Here is an 18215-nt window from a genome sequence, read left to right on the forward strand (position 1 = left end):
AACATGAAGAGATGGATAACTCCGAGTCGAAGACTCGGAGTGATCCATTTCTTCAAGTTTTATAAACAATTAATGCTGATCGAGTGATAGAATCATTATTTTATAATTAAAAGAATATTGTTGCTGTAACGTTTTCAAAATTATTTTCATCATTTCAATTCACTTCTTATTTTCTAGAATTTTTAACTAAAATTCTTCTTTAAATCAATTGTTTTTAAAATTTTTTGAAAAAGTTCTTTGAGAATTTTAAAATCCCCTTATTTAATATTCAATTTTACCAAATTTCGATTATTCGGAAATTCTATAATTAAATATTTAGAAAATAAAAACTTGAAATAATTTAAAAAAGAATTTAATTAAACTTTTTCAAAAGAAATTAATTCAACAGAATTGTCAGTTAAAAGTATGAAAAATTCATATTTTCAAAGATTTTAATTTGAAACCTTTTCAAAATTCAATTATTTCTTTAAAATTCATGCTATAATGCTTTTAATAATTCAATTATTATCTAAAATGTAAATTAGAATTCATTTTTAAATCAATTTTTATTAGAAAAATCTACGAGAATTCAATTATTTAAATACAAAAATTAATAATTCATTAAATAATTGAATGTTTCTTAAAATGGAATTCTTATTAAGAATTTTATTAACAAATTTTCAAATAATTGAATTCTTTTGACGATTTTTAATAAAAGTTTTAAGAATAATTATACATTTTTCGTGGAATTCGATTAAAATTGTTTTAAAAATAATTGAAATTCTGCAATGAGTTATAATATTTATAAAAAAAATGCTTCTTTAAATCAATTATTTTTAATAATTTCTGAAAAAGTTCTTCAAGAATTTTTAAATCCATTTGTTTGCAATTTAATTTTACAAAATTTCGATTATTAGGAAATTCTTCAATTAAATGTATATATTAGAACAAAAAGTTTTTAAAAAAATTCAATTAAACTTTTTCAGAAACATTATTTCTACAGAATTGTTAGTAAAAAATTTGAAAGATTCAAATTTTCAAAAATTTTAATTTAAAACCTTTTCAAAATTCAATTATTTCTATAAATTCACGCTATAGTACTTTTAATATTCAAATATTATCTAAAATTTTTGCTAAAATTAATTTTTAAATCAATTTTTATTAGAAAATATTCCGAGAATTCAATTATTCAAATAGATACAAGAATAAATAATTTATTGAATAATTAAATATTTCTTAAAAATTGAATTCTCATAAAGAATTTTAGCAACTAATTTTTAAATAATTGAATTAATTTGACGATTTTTTTAATAAAAGTTTTAAGAATATACCTAATTATACATTTTTCGTGGAATTTGATTAAAATAATAGTAAAAATAATTAAAATTCTGCAATGAGTTTTATTATTTAAGAATATAATTAAATTTATGAGAAGAAATTTATAACAAATTTGCAAATAATTGAATTTCTGGAAAATTTTTATTATTTATGAAAGTAATTAAATGTTTGTGTAGAATTTTATTAGCATTTTTTTTTAATTACTTGAATTCTTTTAGAAAATTCTTGAAAATAATTGAAATTTTGCCAAGAACTATATTAAAATTTTTTGAAACAATTGATTTTCGGAGAAGAGTTTGATTATTTATAAAGATAATTGAAATTTTGAAAAGATATTATTTTAAACTTGAACCAAATGTAAAATTTTAAAAGAAATTAATTTTTAAATCAATTTTTATTAGAAAATTCTGCAAGAATTCAATTATATAAAAATAATTTATTGAATAATTGAATGTTTTTTAAAATAGAACTCTCATTTAAAGAATTTTATCAACAAATTTTTAAATAGGTAATTAAAATTCTTTTGCCGAATTTTAATAAAATTTTTAAGAATAATTACATTTTTTCATGGAATTCGATTTAAATTGTATTAAAAATAATTGAAATTCTACAATGAGTTTTATTATTTATGAAAATATTCAAACTATTGCGAAGAAATTTATAAAAAAATTTGTAAATAATTGAATTTCTAAAAAATTTTTATTATTATTTATGAAAATAATTGAATTCGAAGAAATTTATAAAATAATTTGTAAATAATTGAATTCCTGTGAAATTTTTATTATTTAGAAAAATAATTAAATGTTTGCGTAGAATTTGATTAAAATTTTTTTTTTAAATAATTGAAATGTTGCCAAGAATTTTATTAAAATTTTTGAAAATAATTGAATTTCGGAGAAATTATTATTATATATTATTATTATTATTATATTTAATTATTTCGAAAATAATTAAGATTTTGATGAGAATTTTTAAAAATTTGGAACATAATTGAATTTCTGCATAGAATTTTATTACTTTTGAAAATAGTTGAATTTCTGCAATTATTTTATAACTTCTTCAAAATTCAATTTTTTTTAGATATTTGAAAAGAAATTGTTGCCAAAAATAGAAAAATTTGTAGGTTTTGTATTAGATTTTAAGAATAAACACAATAACTTTAGAAAACCACAATTTTTCAGGATAATGAACAAAATTCCCTGACGCAACACTGGCGTCGGAGAGGGGGAAAATGAGAGTAAAAGAGAAGTTTTAGTTTCGCTCTCTCACTCTCACTGTCCCCACTCTTGCCCTCTTGCTTCGTTTCTCTTTTAAGTGACCTAAGTACGATTGAGTATGAGTCTTATAGTAGTGACTACTGCGAGATGCCCTCTAATGTAAAAATTAAAATAGTCCCTTTGATTGACACTCTAGTGTAACCAAAATTCGAATATTTTCCTGATAAAATATAAATGCATTTATCACCAAATAAAACAAAAAAAAGAAGTAAAAATTTCCGTTTTCTATTCGATAATTTTCGTAAGAAAGTGCGTCACTTGTAATTACGTATTGAGACGTCAAAAAGTTAAGGGTAAAGAAAAGAACACGTAAACAGTCCGCAATTTCTCTTCGTGTGGTGCACAGATCTGTACATACCCGGTGTGTGTCTTTATCGCACTCGTGGGAAAACTGCGCTAGTAATATATCAAGCCACAATATTGTACGGAATATAGTCTCTCGCTATCTTTCTTCAATTTACAACAACTACGATGCAGTGTTCTTTGTCACACTCATGGGAGCCGCTACATTCAATGTCCCGGTCATATCTCAGTTGCGAGAGACACTTTAATGAAAAATCATACCGAGAATGCACGTTCCGTCGGGTATAACCTGATATTTCAACCGAATGAGATTTTAGACGGGAATAAATAAGGACGTGCGGGATGCGCCATGTTTTTCAAAGTCGATTGCCATTTTTTTCATCCACCTCATCTATATATATATAATTTTCCACAATTTTCCACTTATTTTTTTTTCAATTACTTTTATTAATATTAATATATTAATATCTTATTTTACTTAAGGGAGAATTTGACGGACAGTCTATTAAAGTTATTCCATTAACACAACAGGGTTCCCACGAAAAATTTATATTGTTTTTCCCTGACTTTTCCCTAATTTCCAGACAAAATTTTTACTGTTTCCCTGACTCTAAAGAATATTCTGATTCACTATAAAAATTATTAGATACTCAAATAAATGTTCTATTACATTTATTTATGAATTACTGTAATTTTAAAATTATTCAAAAACACTAATAACTTCTTTTTAAATAAATACTAGCAACAATTACTAACTTCTTACTGCCTTTTTTAAATAAAATTAGCAATAGAATTTAAAAATTTTCTAATTTAAATTTTCGTTGAAAACACTGAAAAAAATTGAATTTTCGAGAAATTACAAATAAATGCAGAAATTCAAATATTTAAAAAAAAAATTCAACTATGTTCAAAATTTGAAAAAAATTCTCGTAAAAATCCCAAATTATCTTTATAAATAACAAAATTCTTCTCCAAAGTTCAATTATTTTCATAAATGTCAAAAAAATTCTTATCCTAATTTCAATTATTTTCAAAAATTTTTGTAACTTCAATTATTTTCAATATCTACTATTTTAATAAAATTTCCCAAAAAGAATTCAATTATTTAAACAAAATTTTAATAAAATTGTATGCAAACATTTAATTATTTTCATAAATAATGAAAATTTCACAGGAATTCATTTATTTTTATAAATTATAAAGTTTTTTTTTAAGGAATTCAATTATTTTCAATGTCTACTACTTTAATAAAATTTCCTAAAAACAATTCAATTATTTTAAAAAAATTTTAATAAAATTGTATGCAAACATTTAATTATTTTCATAAATAATGAAAATTTCACAGGAATTCATTTATTTTTATAAATTATAAAGTTTTTTTTAAGGAATTCAATTATTTTCATAAAAAATAATTTAAAATTATAGAAAATAATAATTGAATTAAAATGATGAAAATAATTTTTATAAAGTTACAGCTTAACAATATTCTTATAATAGACAATTAATTAATTATCAAATAGAAATAATTATTACATAATAATATAATATACAATCTATCTAAAGATAACAAAAACAAAAGTATAAATGAAAGACAACTTCTGAGTGTGAGGGACAGAAAAAGTGAATGAATGAAAGAACATTGAAATTATTATAGTTAATTAATTAATTAATTTAAAAAAATAAAATTTATAATTTAAATATCCATAAAATTTTTCAAAAAAAAAATTAAATTATTTACAAAAGTTTTAATAAAATCTTTTGCAAGAATTCAATTATTTTTAATACAATTTTAAATAAATTCCTCGAGAAATGAAAATTATTTTCAAACAATTTTTACAAGAATTCAATTACATTTCACAAATAATATTGAAATTCTTTGCCGAAATTCAAATATTTTCAAAATCCACTATTTTAATAAAATTTCTCAAAAAAAATTCAATTATTTAAAAACATTGAAAAAAAAATTTGTTGCAAGAATTCAATTATTCTCCTAAATAATAAAATTCTTCACAGGATTTCAATTATTTTAAATCCAATTTTAAGTAAATTCTTCGAAAAATGTAATTGTTTTCAAAAATTATATTAAAATTCTTCATCAATTATTTTTAATAATTTATGCAAAAGTTCCTTGAGAATTTTCAAATGCATTTGTTTACAATTCAATTTTACAAAATTTCGATTATTCGGAAATTAAATTATTTTTTAAATTCACGCTATAATATGCTTTTAATATTCAATTACCTATCATCAAAAATTTTAATTGAAATTTATTTTTAAATCAATTTTTATTAGAAAAATCTACGAGAATTCAATTATTATTTAAATAAAAAAATAAATAATTTATTGAATAATTAAATGTTTCTTATTAAAACTGAATTTTCATTGAGAATTTTATGAACATAATTGAATTATTTCAACGAATTTAAATAAAATTTTCAAAATAATTACATTTTTCGAGGAATTCGATTAAAATTTTATTAAAAATAATTGAAATTCTATAATGAGTTTTATCATTCATGAAAATAATTGAATCTCTGTAAAAAATTTATTATTTATGAAAATAATTGAATTATTACGAAGAAATTTATAAAAATAATTGTAAATAGTTAAATTCCTTTAAAATTTTTATTATTAATGAAAATAATTAAATGTTTGCGTCGAATTTTATTACAATTTGTTTAAAAAAATTTAATTCTTTTGGAAAATTTTATTAAAATAGAATATATTGCAAATTATTGAATTGAGGATAATTTTTGAAAATAATTTAATTTTTGCCAAGAATTTTATTAAATTTTTTGAAAATAATTGAATTTTGAAGAAGAATTTTATTAATTTTTAAAGATAATTAATTGTAATTTTGACGAGAATTTTTCTTTAATTTTTGAAGATGTCATAATATTGAATTTCTCCGAAGAATTTTATTACTTTTGAAAATAATTGAATTTCTGCAATCATTTGTAACTTCTCGAAAATTAAATTTTTTCCAGTACTTTAATAAAAAAAAATCCCTTACTTTTCCTTGACCAATTCTTCTTTCCCTGAATTCCCTGATACTACACATGATAAAATTTTCTTTATTAGTATAGTCAAAATTAACCCTGAAAATAGTAAAATTCAACAAAAATAACAGACAATTTTTACTTTTTAAGCAGTAAAAACAACTTGAAAGAAATTTGTTTTCGTGAATTTTTTTCATTCACTTTTTTGGTTTAAATGGATGTTTATAGAAAAAAGAAAATTTTATTTCAATAAAAAAATAACCTTATCTTGAATATTAATACCAATTGTGGGATTTGAAGTTCAAGATGGGCGTGAGCCAAAAATTTCGTAATTCCCGTGACTTATTGCGCAAGGAACGTCCCTTTCCATAACTCAACCCCATCGAAAGGGCGACGATTACTATCATACAGAAATCCTCGTGTACCTCATTCTCAAATTATTTCACACGAGAATTAAAATTCTCCCAAAGAAAAAATTCAATTTAAATCAATTTTTTTTTCCATATAATATTAATTTTAATACATTTGAAAAATTGATTTCACTTCTTATAAGAGAATTCACTTTTTAATCTTATAATTATAAGAAGTGAAATTCTCTTTTCTTTTTAAGAAGAGAAAAAGAAATTATTGAATTAGAGATATAAAAATCTTATCTTTCGAGAATAAAATTGAGACTATATGGCGAGAGAAGAAGAAGAATATAATTGAGATGGTTATAAAAGCTAAAAATGTGACGGCGATTTCAATCTAGCCTGAACTAACTTTAGCTCAGAGGGTAATTCTATTAGGCAGTGGCATAGCATCGTAAAGGGTTGAGAGTAGAGTACGGACACTTCGGCCACGGCACCACGGTTCTTGGGGGCTGTACAGCCCCCTGGGGCACCCTCACGCTAACTGGCTGCTCGACTATACCCAGACCCTTTTACGACTTCAACTTAATTTATGTATCATCCGAGAGTTAAGTAATTTCTCCTACCGAATTACCTTCGGCGAGCAACTTTCTTCCTCTATAGAGTATTTTCTTTAACTCTCCACTAAAACCTCTCAAATTTAATAGCAATACCGATTTTAACATTCCATTCGGAGGCCCACTTATTTCATTACACAAAGCAACATTTTAACTTCAATTAATTTCTCACCAGTAAAGTAATTTTAAATTCAATTCAGAATGGTCTACTAAAAATTTATGTAATTCAAATAGAGTAAGTGCATCAATTGCTGCGGGTGCTTTAATTACTGCGCTTTTGTGAAAAGTGTAATTATTTATTACTTAAGAAAATACGAATTGTTCAATATGTTGGAAAAAATCATTTTTAACTACACTTGATACAATTGTCTGTAAAGATTTAATTTAATTAATTTAATTAATTATATCAATTATTTACATTTATTTATTATTTAATTACATTATTTATTTAACTTTAAATTTTGGTTTACCGCAGTAAGTGAAGTATGCATGTGCTTCAATTACTGCGAGCAACATAATACACATTAGTTTTGTCACAGTAACTGATGCGCAGCGATGGACACAAGCGCGCAGTAGTAGACGCGTTTGATATCATTTTTAATTATTGAAATTTGTTTAAACTCTATTTTTATAGAGCATTATTTTTTTGTAAAAATTTCTTAATAACACAAACTATTAATCTAACGAATTTTAAGTTCAATTCCTTTGATGTAAATATCTTTTTTCTATGCAGAAAATATCTTATCTACAGTAATTGATACACTTTAAAAAATTTAGGGAGTTAACGGACTCGGGAGTTGGGAGTTAAATTTTTCGAGTTAAAAATCAACTCCAAAAGAGAGTTAATTTCTAACTCCCTTCATTCAACACCCGCGCGAGTTATATTTTCCATGGGGATTTAGCATTTGGGTGTTAAATTTTAACTCTCTTTATTTAACTCCCCTGGCATTAACTCTCCAATGGGTGCGACTTTTATAGACTCCCCTGGGGAGTTAAAATTTAACTCCCTTTTTTTACAGTGTACACTTACCCTACTTTTGAATTTATTAAATTTAACCCGGAGAGCGTAATATTAAAAAAAAACCTTGAAATCATCGAAATTTGTTTACTACAATTTTATTATGTTGCCTAGTAATCTAATTTATTAATGTCAAAATAAGTTTTTCATTTCTTTAAACAATTTACTATTGATTATTTATAGCATTTTCAAATAAAACTAGAAATCAACAAATTTCTACAAAACCATTAACTTTTTTTTAGTAATACACAGTATTAGATTAAAAATCCAAATAAGAAATTTAGTTAAACTGCTTACGACTATTGCAAAAAATTGTTTGAATAAACAATTGTTGTTATTTATTAACTTTTTACTCATTTCACATAGAAAGACACAGTTTTTTTTCTAATTATGCATAATTTATGGAGCTAGTTATCATAACCGATAAATATTATATGTCAAATCGATATTTCAACAATTGTTTAAACAAATAATTGTTGTTATTTACAATTCAATTATTATTTACAAGAATTTTTAACTAAAATTCTTCTTTAAATTGATTATTTAAAATAATTTTCGAAAAAGTTCTTTGACAATTTTCGAATCCATTTGTTTACAATATTCAATTTTACGAAATTTCAATTATTCGTAAATTCATCAATTAAATAAATATTAGAAAATAAAAACTTAAAATAATAATAAAAAAATTCAATTAAACTTTTTCAAAAAAATTAATTTCAAAATTCAATTATTTTCAAAAATGCACGTTATATTCATTTTTAAATCAATTTTTATTAGAAAATTCTACTAGAATTCAATTATTTAAATACAAAATAAATTATTTATTGAATAATTGAGTGTTTCTTAAAATTCGATTCCCATAAAGAATCGTTATCAACAAATTTTGAAATAATTGAATTCTATCAACGAATTTTAACAAAATTTTTAAGAATAACTACATTTTTCGAGGAATTCGATTAAAATTGTATTAAAAATAATCGAAATTCTGCAATGAGTTTTATTACTTTTGAAAATAATTGAATTTCTCCAATAATTTGTTACTTTTCCAAAATTAAATTTTTTTTCGTGTTTTCAACAAAAATTCTTCTATAAATGCATTATTTTTAATAATTTTTGAAAAAGTTCTTTGAGTATTTTCAAATTTATTTGTTTACAATTCAATTTTTAAAAAATTTCAATTATTCGTAAATTCTTCATTTAAATATATTTTAGAAAATTAAAACTTGAAATAATTTTAAAAAAAAAATCCGCTATTGAAGTTTCTCAAAAACAATTAATTCCACAGAATTGTTATTTAAAAATATGAAAAATTCAAATTTTCAAAGATTTTAATCTGAAACCTTTCCAAAATTCAATTATTTCTAAAAATTTAAGCTCTAATGCTTTTAAAGTTCAATTATAATCTAAAATTTTAACTGCAATCCATTTTTAAATCAATGTTTATAAGAAAATTCTACTAGAATTCAATTATTTAAATACAAAAATAATAATTTATTGAATAATTGCATGTTTCTTAAAATTGAATTCTCATAGAGAATTTTCTCTATAAATTTTTTAATAAACTGAATTCTTTTGACCAATTTTAATAAAGTTTTTAAGAATTTTTTCGAGGAATTCGATTAAAATTGTATTAAAAATAATTGAAATTCTGCTGTGAGTTACATTATTTATTGAAAGTAATTGAATTCCTAAAAAGAATTTTATTATTTTCGAAAATAATTGAATCCCCGTAAAAATTTTATTATTTATGAAAATAATTGAATGATTGAGAAAAATTTATAAAAAAAATTTATAAATAATGAAATTCCGGTGAAATTTTTATTATTCTTTGAAAATAATTAAAAGTTTATGTAGAATTTTATTAAATTTTTTTTTAAATAATTGAATTCATTTGGAAAATTTTATGTAAATAGTGGATATATTAAAAGTTATTGAATTGAGGATAATTTTTGAAAATAATTGAATTTCGGAGAAGAATTTAATTATTTCTAAAGATAATTGAAATTTTTATGGGGATTTTTAAAAATTTTTAAACATAATTGAATTTTTACGAAGAATTTTATTATACTTTTGAAAATAATTAAATTTCTACAATCATTTGTAATTTTTCTAAAAATCGCCAAATTATATCGTACAATTTGAGGACTTTTTATCCTTTTTGAATCAAATTTTGAATCAAATGACGGGTTAAAAGATTAAAATTCAACATTTGTATTTTTATTTAATTAAAAATATTAAAAAGTAGTTACAGATTGCAACTATTTTAAAATTAAATTAATTTTCAAGATAATTAGGTTGTTTCTTGCTCATAAAATTAAGGAAAAAACGACCTTAAAGCGAGTGACTATAATTAATTATAATTATAATTAACTTGTAGACTTTTTGACTTAGCAAGGCAGAGTTAGCATTATAATATCATTAAAATGCGAAATATGTTCAAGAGTAAATTCCTTTCATCACTTCAATAAATAACGAGACAATGATAATAAATTGAAAATCTTCATGACTTATTGCCGACAGATGTTTCTAGTAACAATAAATAATTCAAACTTATATTTCAATACTTTCTCAGTAAGTGTTACGAACGAGAAAATATTTAAATAATTAATATAGTTGATTTAACTATAATGATTATTTTGGGCTTTTGAGATGGCCCTATTTTCCAGTTTGTTGGAGGAATTCAAACTGCCAGAGCGTGAGCTCTGTTTAACTTACTGGGATTCGTGTTTCCTAGTTGCCAAAATTCAGAAATTTATTAGGAAGGGGGGGGGGGGTAAAGAGAATATAGGAAATTAATAGAAAGAAATTTAAGAGTAATAGTTATGATTTATTGTAAATTAAAGAAAGGATCCATCCGCCTCTCAAACAATAAAAGAAAGGAGGATGGGGTAAAACTAGCCAGAACGATACAGTTACTTACCCGTTCTGGAACCTTAAGTCTACCGCCAGAATTCTCCCGACGGGCGAAGATTTCACAATACGCACTATTTATTGTCCTTGAAAAATTGTTATAAACAGAAAATATTTTGTAATTAAATATATTATAATTATTAATATATTTAAACACCGTGGGCTTTTGAGATGGCCCTATTTTCTTTAATCAATTTCCTAAGTTAATTCCTCAAACCATTAAAACAGGGCGGACGCGGCAACAACCGAAACCGGCCGGTCTTTTGACAAGAAAGGATTTTTATTAAATTTATTTCCCCACTATTTTAATTTTTGAGACGACCCCGCGGATTTCGAGGTGTTTAAAATTTTATTTTACGTCCGGCCAAATTGCTTGTATAAGCATACAATCAATTTGGATCCTGTATACCGGACGGGAACGTTATAGGAAATTTAAAAAAATTTTAATCCGACAGAGTTCAAGTCTCTGTGCTGTGGGAAACCGTACTGTTCTCAAATTTTGAAAATGGCCTCCGTGGACTTCGGAGTAATTTGTATTTTTATTTTCGTCCGACCGAATTATTCGTGTAAGCACACAATTAATTCGGATCCTCGGTATCGGACGGGAACGTTATAGGATTTAAGAAATTTCTTTTACACCGATGCCAGAGTCTAGCCTCTGGGGGTCGCGGCAACCGAACTGAACAATTTAGATATCTAATTAATGTGCTTATATAGTTTTACTTCCTTAAGAAATATGGAAAGGTGGGGACAGGGCGTTGGTCCTGTTGCCATGCCAAAATTGCTGAACTTGCATTTTGTGGAATCGGTTCATTGCACTATGTTGAAATAAATTCCTTTTTCTTGTATTCTTAGAAAGAATATTTTCTTTTTAATATTCTTTTAATTATTGAAACAATTTTTAATTTGTTTATTTATTTATTTTTTTAATTAATCTCTTAAAATAGGATTAATGTAAGTTGGAAATAATGGACATTTCAAAATAGAAATTCCATTCTATTTTGTAACCCTAAAAAAAAAGGTTGTTACAATTCCAACGTTAAATCATTTGTCAATAATTATTTTAATGTGCATTGGAATCTTCCGCAAGTTTGCAATTTATGGCGGGCAAGGTTTATAAGCTAGGTTGGTACAGGGAAACGAGAGATAAATTATATTTTTGAAAGAAAAGAAATAATAATAGAATTAATAATAATAATAGCCTAAACGTTCCCATCTTTATATATCGTATAATTGTTAATTGTATAAATATTTTTAATTAAGGTTGGGCCATCATTCACCCTGTATTTAAAGATTTAAAGAATTAAAAGATGCATTTTAATTTTTAAAAGACGATTACAATAGTATTCGCCATTGGTAAGAGGGAGAAAGAGCTACAGGACAGAAAGAGTACGCAATACTCTGTAAGAACAATATGCCTGAGAGAGAACGCTTCGATGCTATACACAATCTTCTTTCTCTCTCGCACAATGTCAAGGGGAGCGTGGGGAGCGCGGGAAGTCTTCACTCAACGCGTTGAGTGTAGCCTCACGTCTATTCTTCGTGTATATATATATATATATATACATATATATATTGTATTTTATTATTTTAATTCTAATATAGTTAATAATTTTTCCTTTACATTTTATTTTAAATAAAATAGGCAACATATATATATATATATATATATACACGTATACACACACACTCATTTGCTTATGTAGTTGTTGTTTCTTGAATCATAAAAATAATAAAAATGATAGCCCTTGATTAATTGATTTACCTGAAAGTCATGAAAATAAAACAATTTAATTGCTGAAATAGTACTTTCAGACGGAAGAAAAGGCTTACGGTCTTTGAACCGAGTTCATTTTCTGCGCGATTTCAAAATGCTAAGCATGCATTTCATTAATTACTTTTAATTAATGATAAATAAAATATAAAATTTTTGTAAAATTTTTGTTACGATAATGTGGCGTAACAAACCACCGTGGAAATTCCGTTTTTCGTCCCCGAAAGCAAGTCGCAATGAAAATGAACTTGGGTTATGACATAAGTTTCATGTCTTTCAGGAAACGCATAAATACTTCATGTGATAAATGTTTTTCTTTTATATTTAAATTTGTAGTTTTATCGTAGAACAATAGTTGAATGTGAGCTTTGAATAACAATTTGATTTTTGTTTATTTGTTTGTTAATCATCTGTGTTAAAGAGAAACATTTATCTCATGCATGTTTTCAAAATCACACATACAAAAACAGTAAAGATCCACCTTAAATTAAGTATATCACTAATTTTGTTTAACCTATCCATTTTACCAGTGGAAGTTTAAAATGAACACTCAATGCTTTATAACAGGATACCTTAACTTAAAGAAAATCATTACTCTCATCCTTAATACATAATATAAAATACATTCATCGATTCAAGATTACAATCTTATGTTTTCTCTAAAACGATTACAATCGGACCTGTCGGAATGCAACGCTACTTTAAATAGTTTTTATAATTAATAATGTCCAACAAGAATCATTTTCACTTAGTTTTGAAATGTTGTAAAATACCATAAAAATTGAATTATAAGATAATTTTATAAATTCTGTTGTACCAAAAAAAAATTAAAAATATCGAGTTGCACTTCGGCAGGTTATACTGTAAATTTTAGGCATCGGAGAAGTTTATTTATTTATTTAGAAAGAGGATGATTTTAATAATTGTTTTTTTTTTTAGTATGTGTATTTTAAGTTTATACCCCTTTCTAAATAATTTATATTTTAGTCTGGAAAATTTTATAAGATTTACAATATTGTTTACGTGAAATAATTGAATTTAATTTAGACAAATAATTTAGTAATTTAGATGCGTAAACATTAATTTTCCATTTTAACTGATAACACACGTCAAACGAATTTTAAATGTTTAACATATAAATAAAATAAGAATAAGAGAATTTTTGTCTCATTGTGTTATCTACTATCTATCAGAAGAGAAAGATACATTTATTTGAGGTGTGTTATCCTTGTCTGCATTTACCAAATAGCAATCGAATTAGGTTCGTTGATAAAAAAAAACGAAAGAAGAAGAAAAGTACTCCTTCACCAGTGGGTTTTGAGTGACTGATGACGATCCACTTCTGGTTTTTTAAAATTTTGTTGAATGGGCCCTTGATTTGCTCATTCAGCTGAATATAAATATTCGAAATTATGTCTGTCATATTGGGAATAGAAGTTGCGTCATCAATTTTATTTAGACCTAAAATTTAGACAAAAATTGTTAATAATAGTTTCAGTGGAAAATAATGGTTAAAATTGGCAACCATTATTTTGTTATTACTTGTCAGGAATTTTGAGTTGTTTTCATGTATTCGTATAGTATGTCTTGGTCTACTGTGAATATTAACTGATTATATATATATTTTTTATAACTTTGGTCTGAATTGGGCACAAAGAGTATCAAGATTCATCCACGGTTAAAAGTGATGTTTACATCACCACCGCGGATAATTCCTGGCACAAATTCTCCTTTAAATAAAATGCTTTATGAATTTTGTCTTATATTGTTAGGTTATGTTCAGAGTTTTCAGTGAGTCACGTTTCGTTATGTTGTATTCGTTAATTGTATTCGTCACGTTGAGAGGCAAGAATATTATTTATTATAAAATAAACAACATTCCTGTTATATAAAAAAAATATTAAAAAAAAAGATATATTGCAAATAAAAACATAGCTCTCCATTTTGTCTCAAAGAATACTCCAAATTTAATATATTTGATGAGATTAAATTTCATTTACATTGTGTTATTAAAATTACTTATTTTAGCGCGTTATTTTCATCATACAAGAGAAAGAAATGAGAAAAGTCATTCTTTTAATCACTCATCTTTATAGGGTATTTGTAATCACGGTACTTTTATGCGGGGATGATTATGATGTAACACCAAGTAACCTTTACCTGCCTTTCCGTAAGTGTCCCCTAATTTAAAAAAAATGACCATTAGTTTGACCCATCCTTAATTCTCTCAAATGCAGGCGGCAAAATTGCTATAAATAATTGACTACTTTCTTTCATAACCTTTATAACAAAGGTGGAAAAGAAGTCATAAAAATATTAATTATTAATTTAATTAATTAAAATTGATTTTAAATTTTGAGGAGAAAAGAATATAAAGGAGCAATAAGATTATTAATAAAAATTATATTTTAATCGAAATTTATACATTTCTTTTTCGCCACCGCGGAATATTCCTGTAAATTTGTTTCCAGAATAGAAAAGGAGATAAAATTTAAGCAATTTTAAATAATGATATTAAAAGAGTGGATGTGTATATATTATATGTTCTTTATATATTGTTGAATACTAAGATTTCGAGAAGAAAATTTCTGCCGTGTTGCAAAAATATGATCCTGAGCCCCAACTTGAAGCGCATTATCGTTACATCCTTTTAGTACTGAAAGAGTTCTCAAACAAGAAGGTGAGAAAAGAATAATAATAAAAATGGAAAGTGTAAATGTATTTGAATTTTCCGCTGCAATGACTGCATTGGAGTTAGTTCGAAATAATGTGACTGATAGTGATTCTTTGCTGTCATTTAAACAAGCAGAAATTCAACAGAAGCTGCAAACCAGAATCCGGAATGGCGAACGTGGGTAAGTTTACTTATGTTCTCTTTTTTTTTTTTTGATTTCTTTTACTATAAGTATTTTATTAGTAATTGTAATTTAGTTATATTATCATAATTGTCCAAGATTGTTAATATTTCGTTAGGATTAATAATTAAAAAATTTTTTTTTTTTATTATTATTATTAATTGTTAAACCATTTATAAACAAGATAATTATTTCTAAAAGCTTTACAAAAATTATTTTCTGATAACGATTAAGAACATGATTTAAAGGAAATCAATTTTATGGTTAATAGATCATTTCCATTATTACAATATGTATAAGACACAAACTGAAAATTTTTTTTTTAGTGTTCATGTAACTGTCTCACACTGGAAAGAGGCACCTCCTAGGGCTGATTGGCATTATTGTTGGCCCTTGGACGAAGAGGCGTCCAAAGGGACTCCCTGTGCCCAAGAGGATTACACTTGGACACAAGAATATCGTTGGGTATGGGGACAACGTTATGAGACGAGGAATTATTGGTGTCCCTCGTCATTCATATTTCCATCAGTGATTGCCATTCCGCAATCAGAGCAAATGGAGAAAGTCATTGGTCCGTTGGGCGTAAATATCTCCCAATTGTAAGTAATACGTTTATTAAATATTTAGTAAATTCTTCCACAATTATTTAATAAATTAACTCAACCGACCCCTGGAAGACGCACACAAAAGGCAAAAGAAAAACACTCTATACACGTCCCCCAAAAATCGAGAGAAAAAAAAATCAATTTAATATTACATTTATTTTAATAAAATGTTAATCTATATATATTTGTACCTTACTTTCTGTTCTATTTCAGCGATTATTGTCATATTTATGCAATTCCACGGCGTCGGGGATACCGCCCTGTAAACCCGGCGATTGAATTGATTTTTATACAGGAGTATGAAAAAGATTGGGAAGAATTAACCTTATTGCGTCATCGCTGGGAAACAGTGAGTAACAAATATACTAACTACTTGAAAAATTAATATACGAGTTTTTCTTTCTTTAATGTTGCTTTCTCTCCCCTTTTTTTTTTAGAGATGGGCTGTGGAATTGAACACCGTTTGGTTGGGGTGTTAAAATAAGGTTGGCTGGGACATGTATAATCAGGCAACGTGTTTTATAAGTATTAAATAAGCAATAAAAATTATTTTATATCAATGTCTTATTTTAACGAAACTTTAAACAACACAAAAAAAAAATTGTGGAACTATATTAATGTATTTTATAAGAATTGACATTCAAGTATTCTAGTGTAACCTTCAGGTGAATTCTTGAAATAAATATGGTAGTCTCTTTTATTTTTGCAATTCTGCTGACGTGTTTAATTCATGATCCCACGTCTTTATGTTAGTACACACATTAGTATATAAATTGTAACTTTTCTCATTTAACTTATTTATTCATTTGTTTTAAAGAGGTCTTTCTAGATTTGAAATTATTTGTTAAGAATCCATCAAATCATTTAAAACTTTAAGAAAATTAAGGTTTAATACTATCTTAAAATGAAACAAATTGTTCGATAATAATTAACGTCATACCAATTTTGATTAGTTATGATTTAAGAGAGGGAATAAAATTCTAGATTTTAATATAAAAATAATTATGATGCAAGAGAAAAACAAAAACAACAACCAACAACCAATTACGACAACCTTTAAATTTTTAATATCCAAACAAATATGTCAATAACGGCTAGGGTCATATTACTAGATTTTATTTTAACTAAAATCAATTATTTCTCATATATATATTTAAATAAGTACAATTAAAAGCTTCAAATTTTGTTTTGTTGATTATGATCTAAAATTAAAAAAAAAATGCAAGGTCAAGAGACAATTATTTGTTTAGTAATATGCATATATTTTTAATACCATATTTATTAAATATTATTTATAACCATAACATTAAATCATTAATTATTTATTTATTTTACTTAAATAAATTTTATTTATAATTGTTTATTAATCTGTTTATTTGTTAATGTAATTATTTCATTACTAAATCTACATGTTAAACATATTATAATATTCTTAAATATTAGAATTAATTAATTAGTTAATTATTGTGTTATCATTACTAATACATAGCATATTATTTATTGTATTAATAAATTTAATATTTTTATATTGTACATCTTATTGTTATTGTTGAAAATTTATTAATTGGGAAATTAATAAAATAAAAATGTTGAAAATTAATTGCAATTAATGCTAAAAATCATATCGTTTAACTATAATTTTAATAAAACTTATTTTTAACTAAATTCAATTATTTACATATAGGAATAAATTAAAATAACATTTTATAAATTCACTTTTGTTAAATTACTTATTTAGCTTTTTTTTTTTTTCTTCTAAATGATAATAATTATATTAATAATAATTTTTTTTATTATTGTTTGTTATAATTTTATTTACACATATATTTTTTTTTTTATATGCTAAAACTTCTATCCTAAGAATTCTACTATATATATATATTTTTATTTTTTTTATTTTTACTTAATTTATTAAATTTATAATTATAATTTAATTAGTGATTGTAGAAATAATATAAACTAGCCATCCACCTGGACTTAGATAGCTAGTGTTATTATCATGTCTATTATTTTTGAAAATCCTTAATTATATTTGTTGATCATATTATCTTTATTAAATAATTAAGTTTTACTTTCATTTATATTTATTTACTTATCGATTATTATTTATAATATAAAAAAAACTTATTTACAGTTTAGCCGATATTACAATTTAATTGACTTAATTTTATTTCGAGGTTGATGTTTTGA

General features: G+C 24.2%; 1 protein-coding gene across 1 annotated transcript; it reads left to right on the plus strand.

Annotated features, from left to right (window-relative positions):
- The first annotated feature begins 14869 nt into the window (after window positions 1-14869).
- On the plus strand, window positions 14870-17114 carry LOC122499069. The gene is made up of 4 exons (XM_043607139.1): window positions 14870-15420; window positions 15747-16019; window positions 16239-16374; window positions 16463-17114. The coding sequence occupies exons 1-4, from the start codon at window positions 15269-15271 to the stop codon at window positions 16502-16504; spliced, it is 603 nt and encodes a 200-aa protein (XP_043463074.1). The 5' UTR covers window positions 14870-15268; the 3' UTR covers window positions 16505-17114.
- Window positions 17115-18215: the final 1101 nt, after the last annotated feature.

Source organism: Leptopilina heterotoma, unplaced genomic scaffold (genome assembly GCF_015476425.1).
Source record: "Leptopilina heterotoma isolate Lh14 unplaced genomic scaffold, ASM1547642v1 Lhet_164, whole genome shotgun sequence".
In the NCBI taxonomy this organism is placed as follows: Eukaryota; Metazoa; Arthropoda; class Insecta; order Hymenoptera; family Figitidae; genus Leptopilina; species Leptopilina heterotoma.